The sequence below is a fragment of the Neophocaena asiaeorientalis genome, unplaced genomic scaffold (genome assembly GCF_003031525.2).
Source record: "Neophocaena asiaeorientalis asiaeorientalis breed wild unplaced genomic scaffold, Neophocaena_asiaeorientalis_V1.1 scaffold149, whole genome shotgun sequence".
Classification (NCBI taxonomy): domain Eukaryota; kingdom Metazoa; phylum Chordata; class Mammalia; order Artiodactyla; family Phocoenidae; genus Neophocaena; species Neophocaena asiaeorientalis.
This window is the reverse complement of record NW_020174442.1, coordinates 5,694,453-5,712,357: the sequence shown is the minus strand read 5'-3', so window position 1 is coordinate 5,712,357 and position 17,905 is coordinate 5,694,453. Positions and strand designations below refer to the sequence as shown.

Genomic DNA, 17,905 nt, shown 5'->3' with positions numbered 1-17,905 from the left:
CCTTAAGACTGCTGCCCAGAAAGGCTTACCTGAGAACCGTCACTCAGTTTTCATGAACAAAATTTAGACCTAATGCTTAGGAATTTTGGAAGGATCAGTCTTTTCTTTTTAGAACTTTTTTTAATAGAACTTTTTTTTAATAGAACTTTTAAGAAACTCTCCATATGATGTGGTCTAGTTCATATGGCATTTCCAGGGATGATGGTTATAAACAGTTGCATTCTGTCTTCCTTTTTTATGTGAAAAATATGTAGAAAGACTTCTCATCAGAAAAGTACTTCTTCGGGCTTCCCTGGTGGCGCAGTGGTTGAGGATCCACCTGCCAGTGCAGGGGACGTGGGTTCGAGCCCTGGTCTGGGAAGATCCCACATGCCCAACTAAGCCCATGTGACAAAACTACTGAGCCTGCACTCTACAGCCTGCGTGCCACAACTACTGAAGCCTGCGCGCCTAGAGCCTGTGCTCTGCAACAAGGGAAGCCACCGCAATGAGAAGCCCAGGCACCACAAAGGAGAGGAGCCCCCACTCGCTGCAACAAGAGAAAGCCCAAGCCCAGCAACAAAAGACCCAATGCAGCCAAAAATAAATACATTTATAAAAAGAAAAGTACTTCTTCCAACTAAAATTTTGTTGTATTAATTGTTTTTGGAAATTATAAACTTCTATACTTCCTTTATAGTTCATTTACTGAACTCTTAATTCTTCAGGAAAAATAATTCCCATCTGAAATGCCAGATGATGTATAACAATAACAACAACTCCAAAACACAGAACTCTTGTCCTGAAACCTGAACATTTAGGACAGCTAAAGAAAGAATTTTTGATGAAATTTCAGTGTATATATATTTTCCTCTATATTTTTATTGGAGATAGCAGTGGTTCACTTCCTTTTATTGGCTTTTCCCTCAAATAATGTCATTATAATTAAAACACATTTTCTATGTTTTTTTCTGTCTTTATAGCTTAAGAAATGTATTAAAACTCCAGAAATCCCTTCCAAACATGTTCGGAACTGGGTCCCGAAAGTCTTGGAACAACGCCGACAAGGTTTGGAAACGTATTTACAGGTAAGATGTGTTTAGATCCTCAATTAATGTAGCTTAAAGAGTCATATATCTCAATATTTTTTTCTCAGAACTTATGGGTAAGATACAGAATATATCAAGCAACCAAACATTCTGAGTGAAAAGAAAGTTTAAAATTATAAGTATGTTGTTGGTTGGTTCTTTTAGCTTTAGTTAAGTTCTATTTAAAATTGGTTATATGGATTCGGGAAGTGAAAAATTAGTATAAAAGTAAAAGCCGATGCAGAGGGGTCTGTCCGTGTTTTTGTTCAGCCCTACAAATTACTTTCTGTTTTTTGTTTTCCCCTCCAAGATTTGCTGCTTCTTCATAGCATTCCCAGCCTTTAGGTGTTGGGTGTTGGGGAGATAATGAGAGAAACTGCATTTTCAGTGGGCCTGGCTAGTACACCTATGGAATCAAATTGAGAATGAGTATATAAAAATTACTTCTGTTCAAGTACCAACTTCTTTGAAAATTAAAATGTATGTTTTTAAAAGAATGCAGAGGATGCTTTTTTCTGTAGCTAAGAGGAGCAAACAGAACTACCTAAAGTAAGATAAGACAAAGCAGTCTGTCTGCCAAGTGACAGAAAAAGCAAAAGGAAAGCGTGAGGTGGTGTCAGCTTCTCTGAGTTTTAAAACAAAGGGCTAGTGGCCTCAGGTGAATATTCAGTGGAGTTATCATTAATCCAAAGAGTACTGCGTGAGGCAAGTGCTGAGAGAAGGGTTGGGGGGCTGTGGGAGCCTTGTGTTCACCAGGACACATGAGTCCACTTGAGGGGCAGACGCATGAGACTGCCTGAGGTGAGCATGGCCAGGAGGGAAGGGGTGGGGAACCTTGGCTCTCAAAGAATGAGGAGCTGGACATCACCTCGGAGTTCTGAGTTTACCGCGATGATCTATCTAAGACATGTTGCATCAAAGAAGTCGGCAGCCATGACTGTGTTCATCCATTGCTATCTTCATCACCCCCTTAAGCATTAACCCTTGGTGGATTTTATTTGGGCGGGCAGCTGTGGACTGTGTGAAGCCATATGCTATGTCCTCTACAGAGCTTTTCTGGTTGGTTTTGCCTGAATGACTAGTAACTAGAAGCTGAGGAGAAGGTGTCACCACAGGCTTGTACTAAGCGATCAGTTCACAGGACTCTGTCCCAGTAGAAAGATGCCAAGAGTCCATCCCTGGTCTCCTGCAGTTTTCTTGGTCTTTACAGTATTCAAATAGGAAAGCTGACACGTGGAGGCCCTCTGAACCACAGAGGAGGGCTCTCTTCACTGCCTTTGTTCTTCTGCTTTGGGACGTGGTGGATAGATCCTTCACTGCCTCTCCCTGGCAGTGAGAGATTAAAGGAAGTGGAGGCCACAAATGACAGGAAACTGTGTGGCCATGTGCCTTGAGACTCTGTATATGGAACTATGAGACTTCCAGAGCCTCGGGCTGCACTGCAGAGCAAAACCAAACCAAAAAACGAGACATTAGATGTTGTATGCAAAGGGTAAAAATGCACGTTCTCTATAATTAAATGGAATAGGTAAACAATGCATTCTAATTTGTAAGCCAGATTTTCCACAGATATTGTATATCTTCAAGCTTTAGTTCTGAAGAAAGCTTTGCTCTTTTTCCTACCATTGTATTTGATACATGACTCCCATTACTACTCAGTGTAAACATTTTAAGTTGTTTGTACTTTGGATATAAATATGTGGTTAAGATCATCTGGCACAGAGAGGAGTTTACAGTGACACTCAAATTAAGCTTAGAATTTTCTATTCTCAGAAACAGAGCTTGAAAGATGTGGTTGAAGGACTGAGAGGACTTGTTTGCTCTTGTGCGTTTAATATTCAGTTTGTTGTCAGTTAAGTCCTGAAGGAGTTCAAGGGCACTTTTTCTCTTCTCCGTCTTCCCCCTCTTCCCCCTGTTTCTATTTGCATGCCCTGGGAGCCAAATGGAAGTTACAAAGATGAGTGTGGATGCTTGATCGACCGCCAGTGAAATGAAAACCCTGGCTTAGGTGTCATTTCTTGATAGCGTTTGGTTTTTAAGTCTCTTTGGAAGTAAGACAGTTATCACTGTTCCTTCTACTCGCCTTTGTAACTCCAGTTAGAATCCCACTCACCCTCAGCACCAGTCTGAACCCCTGAGTTTAAGTGCCACTAGCACTTCTCAGCAGGCACTATCGTGCAGCGAATCCATCTCGGCTTGAGGTACAAAGGATGGCCCTGTTCAGGCCCGTAAACCTAAGAAAGTATTAATACCCTCAAGCCATAGCATCTTCAGCTCACAGGGAACTTAGACCGTATCTAGTCCAGCTTGTCTCCTGCCCTTCAATTAAGTTCATGATCATCCCTCTGGTCACAGTTTACCACCCATAAAACAGGCCAATTAGCTCTTGGAAGGGCCAGAGAAAACTCTTCCTTTTGTTCAAGAAGCAACTAGTACCCTCTAGACCATGGATGGATTCAACACACATTTCCTAAGTTAGCCCACACCGCTCTTTTATTTTAGGGTTGGAGAAACAAGTCCAGTGGAATTAAGAAATTTGCCTCACTTCCTAAGTATATTAGTTAAAGAGATGGGACTGGAATTTTAGTTTCTTAACTCCCAGTATAGGCTCTTTTTGTTATGCACTGTAGATTTTTTAAATCAGGAGAAAACTTTCAGCCTTGAGGTAGAGTTTTTCTTAAGGATATAATAATAAAAGTAAAGGAAAATATAATCATAAACCATCACAATTTAATTGGCTATCCCCAACTTCCTTGATCAATAGATTTTTTTTAAATCTTTGATTTGAATATTTGAAAATTGTGAGTATACATCTGTTTTCTGTGTTAAGTCATCTGCATAGAAACAAAAATCTTAAGAATAAATTAATTTGGTTTTCCCAAACTGATTTGACCATCAGACATGGTTTATATAATAGTTTTATCTCCTGGTTTGAAGTGACTTTCCACCTTTCCTGAGACCCCACTGAAACAAAAGTATAAAAACTTAAAAAGGAGGGACTTCCCTGGTGGTGCAGTGGTTAAGAATCCACCAGCCAATGCAGGGGACATGGGTTTGAGCTCTGGTCCGGGAGGATCCCACATGCTGCGGAGCAACTAAGCCCATGAGTCACAACTACTGAAGCCTGCGTGCCTAGAACCCCTGCTCCACAACAAGAGAAGCCACCGCAGTGAGGAGCCCGTGTGCTGCAACGAAGAGTAGCCTCCGCACACCACAGCTAGAGAAAGCTCGTGCACAGCAACAAAGACCCGACACAGCCAAAAATAAATAAAATAAGTAAATTTATTTAAAAAAAGAAGTCATTTAAAAAGAAAACATTTAAAAAGGAATAAACCCCAACAGTTAGGTGGTGGATGGGCAAGGAAAAGAGGGCCTCATCAAAGGAAGAAAACATTTTAACAGTTTCCTGGAAGATGGAATGTTCTGGGAGCATGTGAATAGATGCAAAAAGCAGGGCCCAAGCTCAGCCATGAGAGCTACGGTGGGTGTGGGAGATGGCCCGCCCACAGCTGTGCTGGAGATGGAGCTTCTGGACCTAGAGCTGGCAGGTGAGGCCGAGGCTGAGGTGAGCAGTGAAACTGAACACACTTGGGTCATTCAAGGAGTACACATGGGATGGGTGCTCAGGCCACTTATTCTGTACAGAATACATACTGATGTTTATGACCACGCCAAAAAATTTGTAAGACTATTTTCTTGAAAATAAAACAATACAACAAAACACTAAACAGAATGGCTGAGGAAAGCTAAAGCTTCTGATGTGGATATTAGGGCCCCCAAGTTGACAACCCCCTCCCCATCCCCTTACCTCAAGGAAAAGCCCACCATGTCTTTCCCACACTCAGAAGGAAGCCTGTGACGAGCACTCCTACTGACCTACTAGCAGAGGAAACCCACCGAAGCTGCTTTCTGCAGTGAGATCTGATAACCAGGGATCACCAGGCATTGAAGAAAAAGACCAAGATGAATGAAAGCACTGACTCTTCAGGAAGGAGATAATTCAGAACACAACATATATCTTACAAATTGATTTAACATATCTAGAGAGCTTCTCAAAGGTATTACATCCGAAAGATGACACTAGGATACTATGTAAAAGGAACAATCGGAGAGCACATGAGAATTCTTAGAATTAGTTGTTTTCTCCAGTTGAAAACATTCGGGAGTTGCTCTCTCTAGTTGGGAAACTGTTCCGTAGAGTACGGAGACAAAAGTTGCAACAGAAGACAAGAGGCACAGAGGACCAATTCAAGTCTAATGTCCTCTTTCATTCTGGAGGCCCAGAGAGAAAGAAGAGGGGAAAATACAAAAGTAGGGCAGAGAATAATCAAAAGAAAAAACACTTGAAAATTTCCCCAAACTGGAGGATATGGGACTTTACACAGACAAGGTTCCACGAGGACAGAGCACAACGAATGAAGAAACCCTCTGAGGCCAGACATAACCTGGCAACATTTCAGTACATCAGAGAAGAAGCCCACAATATTACAGAAAGAAAAAACAAATGGTCAGCAAGGTTGAGGTTTAGCTGTGGCTTCATTTATTTATTTGAGGCTGGCTTAATGGTCAGGTCCCTTGCCATTCTTCAGTAGTAGCTTTAAATGGCAAGCTCTTATAATTTTTAGACAAAGATTTTTCACGGAAATTTTGTGTACATCACTTGTGCTCTTTGTTGAAATAATGTGAAATTTATCTTTCTGAGAAAGAGACCCACATCTTATGTCACTAACTTAGGAAAAACAGTTATGTTTTCATCCTTTTCATAAAGGAGTGAAAAATAATTAAATGTACAGTGAGTTTTGGGAGCTGAACAGAAATAGCTCATAGCAACTCATGACTAAAGATAATCGAAGCTAATATTAATCCCTAAAAAAAGGTTCATTCAAAGAAAACATTGCCACAGCTGGGGTTAAGCTGTTTTGTTAGACAGTAGATGCAGAGTGCTGTCTTCAGAAGACCCTATTGACCTGACTAGCCTGCCCCTCGTTCGTTATTTAAATTATGCTATGCAGTATAATGTTCCGTTTGGTCAGAAGTCTGCACTGGATTAAACAGTATTGTATTTTTAACTTCTCCAGTAGTGCATGAAGCATCTGTTAAAATGGACCATGTGTGCTTGCAATATGTGTATTCTTGAATTCTTGAGTACAATGAACTGTATAAAATCAGATGAAGTTTTTAAAGCAAATCTCTTACATCGTAACTTGGCTGCTTAATCTATAAGAAGAAAGGTATATTAAAAATTGCCACATGTTTTTATGATAACTGATATAGTTGGGCTTAGTTCAAACATCCATGTTTTGGTTTTGTTTTTAATAGATCTTTATTGGAGTATAATTGCTTTGCAATACTGTGTTAGTTTCTGTTGTACAACAAAGTGGATCAGCCATATGCATACATACATCCCCACATTCCCTCCCTCTTAAGCCTCCCTCCCACCCTCCCTATCCCACCCTTCTAGCTGGTCATAAAGCACCGAGCTGATCTCCCTGTGCTATGCTGCTGCTTCCCACTAGCTGTCTATTTTACATTTGGTAGTGTATATATGTCCATGCCACTCTCTCACTTCGTCCCAGCTTACCCTTCCCCCTCCCTGTGTCCTCAAGCCCATTCTCTATATCTATGTCTTTATTCCTGGCCTGCCACTAGGTTCATCAGTACCACTTTTTTTTTTAAGATTCCATATATATGCGTTAGCATATGGTATTTGTTTTTCTCTTTCTGACTTACTTCATTCTGTATGACAGTCTCTAGGTCCATCCACCTCATTACAAATAACTCAATTTCGTTTATTTTTATGGCTGAGTAATATTCCATTGTATATATGTGCCACATCTTCATTATCCATTTATCTGTCGATGGACATTTAGGTTGCTTCCATGTCCTGGCTATTGTAAATAGTGCTGCAGTGAACTTTGTGGTGCGTGTGTCTTTTTGAATTGCAGTTTTCTCAAGGTATATGCCCAGTAGTGGAATTGCTGGGTCATATGGTAGTTCTATTTTTAGTTTTTAAGGAACCTCCATACTGTTATCCACAGTGGTTGTATCAATTTACATTCCCACCAACAGTGCAGGAGGATTCCCTTTTCACTGCACCCTTTCCACAATTTATTGTTTCTAGATTTTTTGATGATGGCCATTCTGATAAGTGTGAGGTAATAATACCCCATTGTAGTTTTGGCTTGCATTTCTCTAATAATGAGTGATGTTGAGCATTTTTTCATATGCCTCTTGGCCATCTGTATGTCTTCTTTGGTGAAATGTCTATTTAGGTCTTCCGCCCATTTTTTAATTGGGCTGTTTGTTTTTTTGATATTGAGCTCCATGAGCTGTTTATGTATTTTGGAGATTAATCCTTTGTCCGTTATTTCATTTGCAAATATTTTTGCCCATGCTGAGGGTTGTCTTTTCATCTTGCTTATGGTTTCCTTTGCTGTGCAAAAGCTTTTAAGTTTCATTAGGTCCTGTTTGTTTATTTTTGTTTTTATTTTCATTACTCGTAAGAGGTGGGTCAAAAAAGACCTTGCTGTGGTTTATGTCAAAGAGTATTTTCCTATCATTTCCTCTAAGTGTTTTATAGTGTCTGGTCTTACATTTAGGTCTTTAATCCACTTGGAGTTTATTTTTATGTATGCTGTTAGGTAGTGTACTAATGTCATTCTTTTATATGTAGCTGTCCAGTTTTCCCAGCACCACTTATTGAAGAGGCTGTGTTTTCTCCATCATATGTTCTTGCCTCCTTTGTCATAAATTAGGTGACCATATGTGCATGGGTTTATGTCTGGGCTTTCTATCCTGTACCATTGATCTGTATTTCTGTTTTCCTACCAGTACCATACTGTCTTGATTACCGTAGCTTTGTAGTATAGTTTGAAGTCAGGGAGCCTGATTCTTCAGCTCCATTTTTCTTTCTCAAGATTGCTTTGGCTCTTCGGAGTCTTTTGTGTTTCCATACGAATTGTAAAATTTTTTGTTCTTATTCTGTGAAGAATGCCGTTGGTAGTTTGATAAGGATTGCATTGAATCTGTAGATTGCTTTGGGTAGTATAATCAGTTTCACAATATTGATTCTTCCAATCCAAGAACATGGTATATTTCGCCATCTGTTTATGTCATCTTTGATTTCTTTCATCAGTGTTTTATAGTTTCCTGAGTACAAGTCTTTCGCCTCCTTAGGTAGGTTTATTCCTAGTATTTTATTATTTTTGTTGCGATGGTAAATGGGATTGGTTCCTTAATTTCTCTTTCTGAATTTTCGTTGTTAGTGTATAGGAATGTCACAGAATTCTATGCGTTAATTTTGTATCCTGCAACCTTACCAAATTCATTGATTGATTAGTTCTAGTAGTTTCATGGTAGCATCTTTAGGATTTTCTATGTATAGTATCATGTCATCTGTAAACAGTGACAGTTTTACTTCTTCTTTTCCAATTTGTATTCCTTTTATTTCTTTTTCATCTCTGATTGCCATGGCTAGGACTTCCAAAACTATGTTGAAAAAGACTGACGAGAGTGGACATCATTGTCTTGTTCCTGATCTTAGTGGAAATGCTTTCAGTTTTTCACCATTGAGTATGATGTTTGCTGTGGGTTTGTCATATATGGCCTTTATTATGTTGAGGTAGGTTCCCTCTATGCCCATTTTCTGGAGATAGTTTATCATAAATGGGTGTTGAATTTTGTCTAAAGCTTTTTCTGTATCTATTGAGATGATCATATGGTTTTTATTCCTTAATTTGTTAATATTGTGTATCACATTGATTGATTTGCATATATTGGAGAATCCTTGCATCCCTGGGATAAATCCCACTTGATCATGGTGTATGATCCTTTTAATGTGTTGCTGGAATCTGTTTGCTAGTATTTTGTTGAGAGTTTTTGCATCTATGTTCATCCGAGATATTGGTCTATAGTTTTCTTTTTTTGTGATACCTTTTTCTGGTTTTGGTTTCAGGGTGATGGTGCCTTTGTGGAATGAATTTGGGGGGCTTCCTCCCTCTGCTATTTTTTGGAAGAGCTTGAGAAGGATAGGTGTTAGCTTTTCTCTAAATATTTGATAGAATTCACCTGTGAAGCCGTCTGGTCCTGGACTTTTGTTTGTTGGAAGATATTTAATTATGGTTTTAGTTTAATTACTTGGGATAAGTCTGTTTATATTTTCTAATTCTTCTTGGTTCAGTCTTAGAAAATTGTACCTTTCCAAGAATTTGTCCCTTTCTTCATGGTTGTCCATTTTATTGGCATATAGTTATTTTTAATAGTTTCTTATAATTCTTTGTATTTCTGTGGTGTCAGTTGTGATTTCTCCTTTTTCATTTCTAATTTTATTTATTTGTGTCCTCTCCCTTTTCTCTAAGGGTTTATCAATTTTGTTTATGTTCTCAAAGAACCAGCTTTCAGGTTTTTTTTTTTATTATTATTTAATTTTTTTTTTTGCGGTATGTGGGCCTCTCACTGTTGTGGCCTCTCCCATTGCGGAGCACAGGCTCCAGACGCGCAGGCTCAGCAGCCATGGCTCACGGGCCCAGCCGCTCTGTGGCATGTGAGATCCTCCCAGACCAGGGCACGAACCCATGTCCCCTGAATCGGCAGGTGGACTCTCAACCATTGCGCCACCAGGGAAGTCCAGCTTTCAGTTTTATTGATCTTTGCTATTGTTTTTTCATTTCTATTTTATTTATTTCTGCTTGGATCTTTATGATTTCTTTCCTTCTACTGACTTTGGGTTTTCTTTGTTCTTCTTTCTCTAGTTGCTTTAGGTGTAGGGTTAGATTGTTTATTTGAGGTTTTTCTTGTTTCTTGAGGTGAGATTGAATTGCTGTAAACTTCCCTCTTAGAACTGCTTTTGCTGTGTCCCATAGGTTTTGGGTCATCGTGTTTTCGTTGTCATTTGTTTCTATGTATTTTTTAATTTCTTCTTTGTTTTCTTCAGTGATTTCTTGGTTATTTTTTAGTGAACTGTTTAGCCTCCATGTATTTGTGTTTTTTACAGTCTTTTTCCTGTAATTGATTTCCAGTCTCACAGTGTTGTGGTCAGAAAAGGTGATTGATACAATTTAAATTTTCCGAGGCTTGATTTGTGACCCAAGATGTGATCTGTCCTGGAGAATGTTCCCTGTGCACTTGAGAAGAAAGTGTATTCTGCCACTTTTGGGTGGAATGTTCTATAAATATCAATTAAATCCCTCTGGTCTATTGTGTCATTTAAAGTTTGTGTTTCCTTATTTACTTTCTGTTTGGATGATCTGTCCATTGGTGTAAGTGGGGTGTTAAAGTCCCCTGCTATTATTGTGTTACTGTCGATTTCACCTTTCATGGTTGTTAGCATTTGCCTCATGTATTGAGGTGCTCCTCTGTTGGGTACATAAACATTTATAACAGTCTTTATTTTAAAGTCTGTTTTATCTGATACAAGTATTGCTACTCCAGCTTTCTTCTGATTTCCATTTGCATGGAATATCTTTTTCCATCTCTTCACTTTCCGTCTGTATGTCTTATAGACAGCATATATATGGGTCTTGTGTTTGTATCCATTCAGCCAGTCTGTGTCTTTTGGTTGGGGCATTTAATCCATTTACATTCAAGGTTCTTACTGATATATATGTTCCTATTACCATTCTCTTAATTGTTTTGGGTTTGTTTTTGTGCGTCTTTTTCTTCTCTTGTGTTTCCTGCCTTGAGAAGTTTCTTTAGCATTTGTTGTAAAACTGGTTCAGTGGTGCTGGATTCTCTTAGCTTTTGCTTGTCTGAAAAGCCTTTGATTTCTCTGTCGAATCTTAATGAGATCCTTGCTGGGTAGAGTAATCTTGGTTGTAGGTTTTTCCCTTTCATCACTTTAAGTATATCCTGCTACTCCCTTCTGGCCTGCAGAGTTTCTGCTGAAAAATCAGCTGATAACTGTATGGGGATTCCTTTGTATGTTAATTTTTGGTTTTCCCTTGCTGCTTTTAATATTTTTTCTTTGAATTTAATTTTTATTAGTTTGATTAATATGTGTCTGGTGTGTTTTTCCTAGGGTTTATCCTGTATGGGACTCTCTGTGCTTCCTGGACTTGGGTGACTCTTTCCTTTCCTGTGTTAGGGAAGTTTTCAACTATAATCTATTTAAATATTTTTTCAAACCTTTCTTTTTCTCTTCTTCTTCTGGGACCCCTATAATTCGAATGTTGGTACATTTAGTGTTATCCCAGATATCTCTGAGATTGTCTTCAATTCTTTTCATTCTTTTTTCTTTATTCTGCTCCTCGGCAGGTATTTCCACCATTTTGTCTTCCAGCTCACTTATTTGTTCTTCTGCCTCAGTTATCCTGTTATTGATTCCGTCTAGTGTATTTTTCATTTCAGTTATTGTGTTGTTCATCTCTGTTTGTTTGTTTTTTAGTTCTTCTAGATCTTTGTTAAACATTTCTTGTATTTTCTCAATCCGTGCCTCCATTCTATTTCGAGATTCTGGATCATCTTTACTGTCATTACTCTGAATTCTTTTTCAAGTAGATCACCTATTTCCTCTTCATTTATTTGGTCTTGTAGGTTTTTACCTTGCTTCTTCATCGGTGACATATTTTTTTGCCATATATATATATTTTTTTTTTGATGAGTGGGATTGTGTTCCTGTCTTACTGGTTGTCTGGCCTGAGGCTTTCAACACTGGAGTTTGTAGGCTGTTGGGTAGAGCTGGGTCTTGGTGCCAAGATGAGGACCTCCAGGAGCCCTCACTCTGATAGATATTCCCTGGGGTCTGAGGTTCTCCATTAGTCCAGTGGTTCGGACTCAGAGCTCCCACCTGAGGAGCTTTGACCCAACTCCCAGCTTGTGACCAAGTTCCTGCAAGCCACACGGGGCCTAAGCAGGGGCAGGCGTGCAGGGTGGGCGTGCAGAGCCTATGCTTAGGACCCACAGGGCTGGAAAAGGCCCTTGGGGCTGTGGGGCTGGGGCTTAGGCTTAAAGGAACAGAAGGGGCCCAGGCATGCCTCCCGCCTCTGGTCTCAGAGGGTGGGAGACCCCACCTGGGAGCCCAGCAGGCTTTCTGGGCTCAAGTGGGCAGGTCAAACACCCTCCACTCCTCTCCTGCTCCTCAGTCCTGGAGGGCCCCTCCTGCCTGCCTATCTGCTTTTACCCCAGCCTCCTTCCTATGCCCCCAGGACCAACATGGCCCAGAGGGGGCCTCTGAGAGCATAGGATCCAGCCCGAGAGCCGGGCAGACTTCCCTGGCCGATTGGGCAGGGGATATGCTGGGTGCGCTTCCCCCTGATCCAAGCCCCCAAGGGTCCCTCCAGGTGTGGGAACCCCTTCTGCCTCTCAACCACCCCTCAGGGGTGCTGGTCCTGTCTGGCCTCCACTTCTCCTCCGCCTTCAGTTCCCCCACATCCTACCATTTCACTTGGGGTTTCCTCCTGTCTCCTTGGGCATTAAGGTCCCTCCCCAGCGTCTTGCAGGCGCCCTAGTTGCAGGGAGACATGAACTCTGAGTCTTTGCACACTGCCATCTTGACTCCTTCCTCTCCATGCTTCTTTATTAGTCCCTTTTTTTCTGAATTGTTTCTTTCCTTGCCTGCTTTTGGATTGGTGGCAGGTTTTTTTTCCCTTTTTCTCTTTCCATTTTCCCCCTTGTTAGTATGTATCTGTTCTTTTCATGGTTACCTGTTATCTTTAGTTTCCTCCTGAACATTACAAGGACCTTAGAATGTTTTAAGTCTGATCACCCTGCATGTAAGATTCTGGGTTGACAGTTCAATTTTTTTTCAGCACTTGGAAAATATTGTGACACTTCATTTTGGCTCCTGTGGTTTCTGATAAAAAATCCACTGTCACATTAATTGTTTTTCCTCTATATGTAAGATGTTGTTTTAAACTGGCTGTTTTCATAGTCTTTGTGCCTACCTCAACCTCTGGCATGGTGAAGGCAAGGTATTTTGTTTATTTTGTTTACTGAAACAGTATTATTGTTCAAATACTGTCCATGCATTTAAACAGCTCTGGGCACAGAATAGGTACTCCATAAATGTTAGTTAAAGGAAGGAAGAAATATAGAAAGATTTTGTGCTTGAAAAATAAAAATAAAATTCCAGTTTTCAAGATTTTATCTTTGTCATTGGTTTTCAGAAGTTAAATTATGATGTGTCTTGGTTTGTGTTTCTTTTAAGTTTTTCCTGTTTGGAGTTCTCCCAACTTCTTGAATCAGTAGGTTTATCTCTTTTGCTACATGTGGAAGTTTTTAGCCATTATTTCTTTGGGTATTTTTTCAGCCCCTTCCTCTTTCTCCTTTCCTTCCAGGACTCCAATAATGGAAATGTTAGATTTTTTATTATAGTTTCACAGGGGCCTAAGGCCTTTTTAATTTATTTTTACTGTTTCTCTCCATAGGTCAGATTAGATAATTTCTGTTGTTCTATCTTCCAGTTCACTGATTCTTTCCTCTGTTCCTTCCATTCTGGCATTGAACCCTTTTACTGAGCCTTTTCTTTATGTTACTGTATTTTTCAGTTCTAAAATCCTCATTTGATTCTTCTTTATAGCTTTTATTTTTTGCTGAGACTTTATATTTTTTTTTTTTTTGGCCACATCGCACAGCTTGTGGGATCTCAGTCCCCTGACCAGGGATTGAATATTGGCATGATTGACTTTTTCATTCAGTTTGAGATCTTCCAGATTTTTGATATGATGAATGATTCTGATTGAATTCCAGACGTTTTTGTATTATGTTATGAGACTCTGGGTCTTATTTAAACCTTCTGTTTTAGCGGGCTTTCTCTGACACTGCTCAGTCAAGGCAGGGGATTCCACCTTGTTTCAACCATGTGAAGATGGAAAACCAGGTTCCCTACCTAACATCACTGACAGCTGGGTTGGGAGGGGTGCTACTCATTACTGCTGTAAGGATGGGAGTTCCAGCTCCCCACATGGTCTCCACTGACCCTGTAGGTGGGGGCACATTACTGGCAGGTGGGGATGAAAGTCCTGGCTGCTTTCTTGGCTTTCTCTGACACCACACCAGTGCTGGGTTCTTCATTACCAGCCTCAGAAGGGTTGAAGTCTAGGCTTCGCACAGGACTTTGCTGGCATGAGTAGAGGTGGGCCACAGTTTCTCCTGTGGTGTTCGGCTGGAATAGAGTGCTTTAGGGTCGGAGAGTTTTCTGTCTTGCTAGGCTATCTCTTTTATGGTCATTTTGCTAAAGGAAACAGGATTTTATTGGGGCCTTATTTGTCTGCATCTGTTGGTATTTCCTGGTTGTTAGCTTTTGCTTCTCCAAGTCAAGATATATGAGGCAAAATGAAAACCCAGGAAAGATAAAGCTCACCACTGTGTCATTCCTCAGGTCCTGGAAGGTCCCCTTTCTTCCTTCAGCCTTTCATAAGCTTTTTATGTTTGTTTTATATACAATGTCCAGTGGTTTAATTGTATTGGGTTGGCCAAAAAGATGTCACGGAAAAACCCGAACGAACTTTTTGGCCAACCCAATACTTAGCAGAAAGAATGGGGAAAAGTATATCCACTCCACCTTATTGGAAGTAGAAGTCCATCCATTGATTTTTGAATTTAATATTATGGTTTTGTTTTTTTTTAATATTATGGTTTTTTGTTTCTGTGAGTTCTGTTTGCTTTATTTTTTTCCTAATCTGACTGGATTTTAGGGTTTTTTCTTTTAATAGTCCTTCTATTTTTGCTCATATTTTCAAACCTCTATTTTATCTCTTTAGACACATTAACTCTCATTTTCTCAGGAAAAATGGTCATCACCACCTATCATCTGAATTCAATGGACCATGTTTAGTTTTATCTAATTATAAGGTATTTTATGAATAGTTTACAGCAATTCATATTAAAAGAAAGACAACTTCATTAGAATTTTTATCAGAATTTCAACATAGCAAATCCAAATTCTTAGCCCATATTTTCCTGATTTTTAAAGGGCAGCATCCTTTGACAGTACACCTAACTGCTCATCAGCTTCTATGCATGAACATGAAACATAAACCATCTTGTAGATACTGATTCCAGATTTTAAATTCATCTCTAATAGGTTCTAGTATATCATTGTTTCTGGTTCTTTTCTTTGGACATGCATTGTTAAAGTCCAAAACCTGAATGGTTAATAGTTTTGTTGAGGAGACAGTGCCTAATATCTTTGCTACATAATTGCAAAATATTTTCATTTTTAGATTTACAAATACCAACTAGAATGACTAAATCAATAAAATTAAAAAGAATTTCTGTATTATCTGTTTCCTTCTAGTCATTTTTGTATACCCTTTTGTCAAGTAAAGTAAAGCATTTGTCAAATAAATCTTGGTACAGAAACATCAGGATAAGTGAAAGAATACTGTTCCACGTTGTTTTAGTGAAATGAGGTGGTCCAGGTTCTTTATGCAAAGTATTGTATGGTAAAACAATTCTTATTCATAGTTAGAACTACCTCTCTGCCTTTTGAAAGTAATCTGTCACTTTTCTCTGATTCATTTAGAATCTTCTTTTTATCTTTGGTGTTATTTCATTTCACTGTAGAACTTCATTACTATAATTATTCTGTATCTAGGTGTATTTTTTGTAGATATTTTTAATTAATATTTTTGAGGATTTTCTTGAGTCTGATAATGTAATAACTGATATCTTCATAGGTCTAAGTTCACTGTTGTTTCTGCTGGTTCTTGCTCATTGTGCTTTGTTTCTTCATAGTATATGTGTGTAGTTTTTAAATTTTTTGTGGGGTTTTTTTGTCTGTTTTTTTGGTTTTTGTATTTTTGGCTGAGTATCTTTGGGGGGTTTTTTTTCTTTTTTAATGACCAGGACTTAACTGAACTTACACATAGAGTTTTGTGGAGATTTTTTGGGGTCTTTTGTTTGTTTGTGTGTTTGTTTTTTGCTTTGCTGGTTACCTAGGAGCATTGTCTACTGAGACTTCATAGCTGAGGGGGGTTTTTTTGACCGCCAGAAGGCATTAATTTAGATGCCAACTTGTGAAGGGGCCAAACTGTGGTTATAAGTTCTCAAAGGACATTTCTTCTCCTCCCCTTTCCTCCACAGGACCATTCTTCACAGTGGATTTGTTTCTCATTCTCCCCTTCCCTGGGGAGAAAGCAGCTTTACATCTTTTAGATCCTCCACACCCACCTACCTTGAGCAAACCTTAGGCTTTATCTTCGTTTCCTTTGTCCATACACTCCCAAACCAGGTGCTCAAAGTTACAGAGTTCACAGCATGTCCACAGGACAGAGATAATGTGATTTTAGGATCTTAATGATTCCTTTCCAGGATAATCTGAGCCTTAGTAAGTATTAAATGCTAAATTACTCTTCACAGTTAGCCAGGATCTACATTGCAGACTACATACTTTCCTGTAACACATTCTTCAAACATACACGGAGAGGTTTGGAAAACAAGTTTAATTATTTTACTGACTATAAGATTTTATTTGACAGTGTTTGCTTCCCAAATCAAAATGGATTTTATATTCTGTTCATTTAGGGGTGAGATTGTGGTTATGCAGGAACCTCTGGTAGGGTCCACCTGTGGTGGAGAGTGACTAGTGGTACAGATAGTGCATTTCGAATCAAGCCAAACTGGAACATGCACCTTTATAAAATGCAGCTGTTATACTTGTACACACGCGGTGTAGAATAGACCTTCAGTGTTCCCACAAGATAATCCCCAAAGAGGTTGCCTCATGACCTAAACTTTTTTTTTTTTAATTATATAGCCTGTATGTAGGCTTAATGTTATGGAGTTCACAGAATAATAGTCTCTTCGGTTTGCCTTTGACCCTTTTTAACCATCCCCCTGTGCCTCAGAAGACATTTTCTTGCACGGTAGGCTGCCTTCCGACTTCCACTGGGCATGTTTTCCAGCCCGTTATCTTTCATTTCCTCGAGCTTCTTTACTGAAGACAAGATTCTGTGATAACTTGGTCCTCTTCCCTATTATGCAGCAGAAACTGCTTCTAAAATGCTGGAATAGTGTTTTCCTTTGAAAAAAGTTGGGTTAACAGCTGCTTTGCTGTCTCATCTCCTGTTGCTACATGCCAGTGCTTGACAAGGCCTCAGTTACCTCCAGAATCAGGTGGTCATGAAACCTCAGGCCAGCGTGTCCAATACCACCGTGGTGTCTTCTCAGAAGTGCCCTCTTTCACTTGATGAGCAGTTTCTGTACTGGTTGCCTTTAAACATTTTGTGAACCATATTTTCTTACTTCCACACTAGAGTATATTTGTGAACTTAATTTTCACAACTGTAAACCACTTATGAATTTGACATTTTACTCTTAAATTACTAAAAGGATCTGTTTTATGGCCAAAAGCCATTTTATCGTTATATATTTTCACCTTCTCTTCACTTCTTTAAAAAGTACCGGCAGTTAGTATTCTTTTGGGGGGCCTTTTATTCTTTTGGGGAGTCCTATATAGACCCCCAAAGTTTTTTGGTTTTTGTTTTGGAATCACTCCGTGAGAATTGTAGGGTAGGCATAATTGAGCTGAGAACAACAGACTAAATTATACTGAACTGAGATTCTGTTTTTAATGTTTTCATTTTCCACTTACCAGAGAAGGAGCTTCCTCTTGTTCATGTCAGCAAAATTGCAAACCACCACTTATCAAACTGCTGGGATTGTGAGCAGTCAGGACTGCAAAGATTAAGTTTAGAACAGGTTTCTAATCAAGATGTCAGATTTATAATAATCTCTAAGTTAGTTTTACTTCTTAAAGGCGTTTTCTCATTATTATTATTCATGTAATCATAGATATCTATAAAGGTGAAAAAATCTCTTATGTAAAATAATTCTTTCTTTTTCTCCACTTTTTATTTTTGTGTTTTTTAAGTCATACATCTGCATATCTGTTCCTAGCC

The 17,905-nt window shown here is 39.2% G+C and overlaps 1 protein-coding gene across 1 annotated transcript in view; it reads left to right on the top strand.

The window, feature by feature from the left end:
- SNX24 (sorting nexin 24) overlaps window positions 1-17,905 on the top strand; it is a 162,756-nt gene that overhangs the window by 100,089 nt on the left and 44,762 nt on the right. Inside the window, exon 3 of the mRNA XM_024757189.1 lies at window positions 963-1,067. Coding sequence (XP_024612957.1) covers window positions 963-1,067 — 105 coding nt within the window. The remainder of the gene's footprint in view (window positions 1-962; window positions 1,068-17,905) is intronic.